General features: G+C 33.9%; 1 protein-coding gene across 1 annotated transcript; it reads right to left on the reverse strand.

Moving 5' to 3' along the window:
- Positions 1-358: 358 nt before the first annotated feature.
- Positions 359-3312, reverse strand: LOC110861220. Its single transcript, XM_022110329.2, has 4 exons — positions 2839-3312; positions 2415-2499; positions 1571-1662; positions 359-990 (listed from the first exon to the last, which is right to left on the reverse strand). The coding sequence occupies exons 1-4, from the start codon at positions 2914-2916 to the stop codon at positions 769-771; spliced, it is 477 nt and encodes a 158-aa protein (XP_021966021.1). The 5' UTR covers positions 2917-3312; the 3' UTR covers positions 359-768.
- Between the last annotated feature and the right edge of the window lie 491 nt (positions 3313-3803).

Below are 3803 nucleotides of genomic sequence, written 5' to 3' on the forward strand. Positions count from 1 at the left end.
GGTAACGTTTATGAACAAGCAAAAGCCATCATGTCGCCTCAGGGAGCTACAAATTAAATATTAAAGTAATTCACGTAGGCATTTGTAATTCATAAAATAAGTTTGTGCTTTTTTTAATAAGTGTTTTAAAAAATATGTAAAGAGAAACATTGATCTGAGTAATTTTACAAAAAAATTTAAGCTTTTAAATATTTGTAATTTTTTAAGTTTGTAAGTTTGCAGAATGTTACCCATGCATGAGTGAATTGCATCGTTAAAGTTTTTATACAAACATATGTGTTTGGGTCTCAAATTTTGAGATATCATTTTAAATTAAAAAAATAATTGACTTTACTGAAACCGAGAAAAAATACTTAAATAGTTTTGGGTAATTTATTTTTACAGGTTTGTTTATAAATTATTATCATAATATCATATCAATATTATCACCCGCAGATGAGGAAATTTTTAAATTATAAAATTTTGCAACTTGGCAGATCGTATCTATCGAAAAGTAATGATGATGTCAAGTTAAAAGAGCAACTCCTTAAAACAACATTTAGTGCTAGACTTGCGTAGATTCGAAAAATTTAGCAAGCTTTTAGCGCAGCAAGTCATCGGAGAACCGATCGTCTCTGCGAACTTGGTGGGGACCAAAAGTTACTAAATTGTTCACATCTGCGCAAGTGCCGGACTAAATGTTCCAAGGAGTTGCCCTTCAAACTAAAATAGCCAAAAATAATCTGGTCTGAACATGGTTTGAGTTCCAATTTCTATTTTGCTAACACTTCAATTATCCGCTTCTGCTTTCAATTCTGTGACGAATCTGTTCACAACGGAAATAAAATATGTCTGGATAATCCCACTGAAGATGACGAGGAAAACTTGTTCGACATGATCCATCTCTCCATAAAAGACGACATTAAACGTCCCCATCGCTCCCACGACCAGGAGTAGTACAACGATAACATAGCTGCACACCAACCACGGGATGATGAAGCGGCGATTGCGCTGCAAAGTACATAAGTTATATATTCAATTTTGGGAAAACTTTTAAAAACCGCTAGACTCTAAAAACCCGATAAGCCACATATTTAAATATATAAATTTATAGTCCGCACCCGTATTGATTCGGCAGTAAATTCTTACCGAACCGGTAATAATTTGGTTCCGACACTGGAACCATTTTTTCAAACAGACTGGTATTGTCGAGCCAGTTATATCAAAAAATCAGGCTAAAAATTAGAAATCTTACTTTTCCGTTGAAAAGAAAAAATATTGATGGCAAAGTTCACAAGTCGACCTAGGTTTTCGCCACGTGAGGAAAAAGCGAGAGAAAATTTACTCAAAAATTGAATTTTGCCGCCAATATTTTTCTTCAAAGTGGTCTTTCAACTGGAATATGAGTATCATATAATCCCTAATTTTTGTCCTGATTTCTTGATATAATTCGATCGACATTTCGACAATCGTGAATTTCATTCTGAGACATTTACATTTTTGATTAGCATGTACATTACTATACGGTTAATTTGACCAGTAATCGTTTATTACTAATTCCTAAGAGTGTGTGGGTTTTTAGACGACTTACAATGATAGATCCGTACACCATGAGAGAACCCAGGATAAAGCTCACGACGCCCGAGACAATCCCGATACAAGGGAGGATGAGGAAAAGACCGTCTGGAAGTATTAGTCAGTTGAAAAAGCGTTATTTTTCAAATTTCTGTAACTCTCCAAATTTTAGTCAGAATTTTCAAAGGTCATCTTGAGATATGTGTACACACACATTGTGTAAATTACAATTTTAAATTTTACAATTTCAATTGCAATTACAATTACAATTTTACAATTTTAAATTACATATTTACACAATTTTGCACGTTGCGTATTTTGTGTATTTTGTAATTTACATTGTGTGTTTTGACCACTTGAGCTTAAGGAATCCGGAGGGTGACCGAAGTTTGAAAAACATTGCCTCGACATATGCCAAATTAGAAATTAATCTAAATCCAATAAATTTTTGAAATTTTAACTGCTTTTCAAAATTCGCCCTAACTGCCATTCTTAGATTTTGGAAATTCGCATTATTGAAAAATTCATAAATTTGTTCAAAAAATGGTACAATTTGTGTCTTAACATATCAAAATGCTCACATTGAGTTGAGCTATCGATTACAAAGTCGAACAGCCAAGGAAAAAATCAATATGGGAGTTGAAACGATAACTTTTCCGGCGAAATTGTGAATTTTGATCATTTTCACATTTTTCAAAAATAGAAACGCCATCTAAAAACAAGTTTTCTGGGCTATCACGTTCCAAATTTTCAGGATGTTATTCTGGTAAATATGTGAGTTTTTCTATGGTACAATAATTTTGATACACACTGTCGGATATTATTTGAATACAGACTTGACATTTGAAAAATACACGTACAATGTTTCTGCGGCTTAATGCGTTCATTGCTGACGATGGTATTGATCCAGAAAGAATTCACTATAACGGTAAGGATGCTCCCAACCTTAAATTTTATTACAAAACATACATAAATATATTATATTACTTCACGCACACTTTGGTAACGTGGTAAAACCTATATGCTGTAAACTTCTATAACAAGCTTTTATAAAACTTTGCAAAACCTTTTAAGGAAAATTAGCTTACAAATTTTTGTAAACTTGCTCAGATTAAGTGCGTATTTTATGACGTAAAAGTTAGTAAAATTGGTTCACAAAACTTTCGGATTTTACGAATTGTTTCTTCGGTAAAAAATATACACTCAAATATTTCTTCGCAATGCCCTGATAATCGTTATTGTTTAAAAAATTCCATAGGCTCTGGACTAAAGATATGTACTTACAATACAAAGAGTCCCAATGATAGCGGTTCCCTGTTGTAACGTGCAGCAACAAGTTTTCCCCATTTTATTGAATTGCATAAATCACAATCTGTTTGATTTTCACAACCTTCATGTGGTTACAGGTTGCTGAACTATTTGTATAGATTCAGGGGTGCTATGGAGTGAGCGTGTGTTTCTAATAGTTTCTATACTGTCACGTGGTTCCATGTAAACTAAATTAGTAACAAGTAAACCTTTGCGAAATCATTTTCTGCACAATGTCTCAGAGTAGTGGGTACGATGCGTCATGAAAATTTGCAAGTTACATATGCATGTATTAAATATTTTCATATTAAAGAATGCACGAACTTAAGGCAACTTTGCATCGTTATACAGGTAAATTCTGCGTTGATTTGGAGATCTGCAAAAAAGTGTTTTTATTAACACGTGTCCCCCGCTTCCAACTGTTTCCATTGTGGTGCATAGTAATCATAACTTTGTGACTAAAGCTCAATGCTTACAGTAGAAATGACTGATTTGAAATAGCAAAAAATAGAACTTTATGTACTTGCAATATGTACGTATATTAGGACGAATCTGTGTAAGTTCTTAACATGGATTGCAAGCATGTATCTTTCTAAGGTCATTTTTTATCAGTGTTCTCGCCCAAACAATGCAGCAGGAATGAAATCAAAACAAACCCATGCATAAAACACACTGAACATAATATACATATGTACCTTGGACATACCTGTGCAGCTTCACTCAGTGAGGGAATTGAGAACTTTAATCGAGTGAGTGAAGGTGAGTGAGGGAGGCCCAAATGAGAAATGAGTGGAATGAAGGGCGAAGGAGATGAAGGCTTCATCTCTTTCACTCTTTCGTCTCCGGGGAAGAAGGGTGAAGGAATATAGGATAGATAATCAGTATACGTGCTGAAATTAGCGTGGCAATATTAACATAGTACCGTCTTATATTACCCCAGT

This window comes from Folsomia candida, unplaced genomic scaffold (assembly GCF_002217175.1).
Source record: "Folsomia candida strain VU population unplaced genomic scaffold, ASM221717v1 Fcan01_Sc038, whole genome shotgun sequence".
Taxonomy (NCBI): Eukaryota; Metazoa; Arthropoda; class Collembola; order Entomobryomorpha; family Isotomidae; genus Folsomia; species Folsomia candida.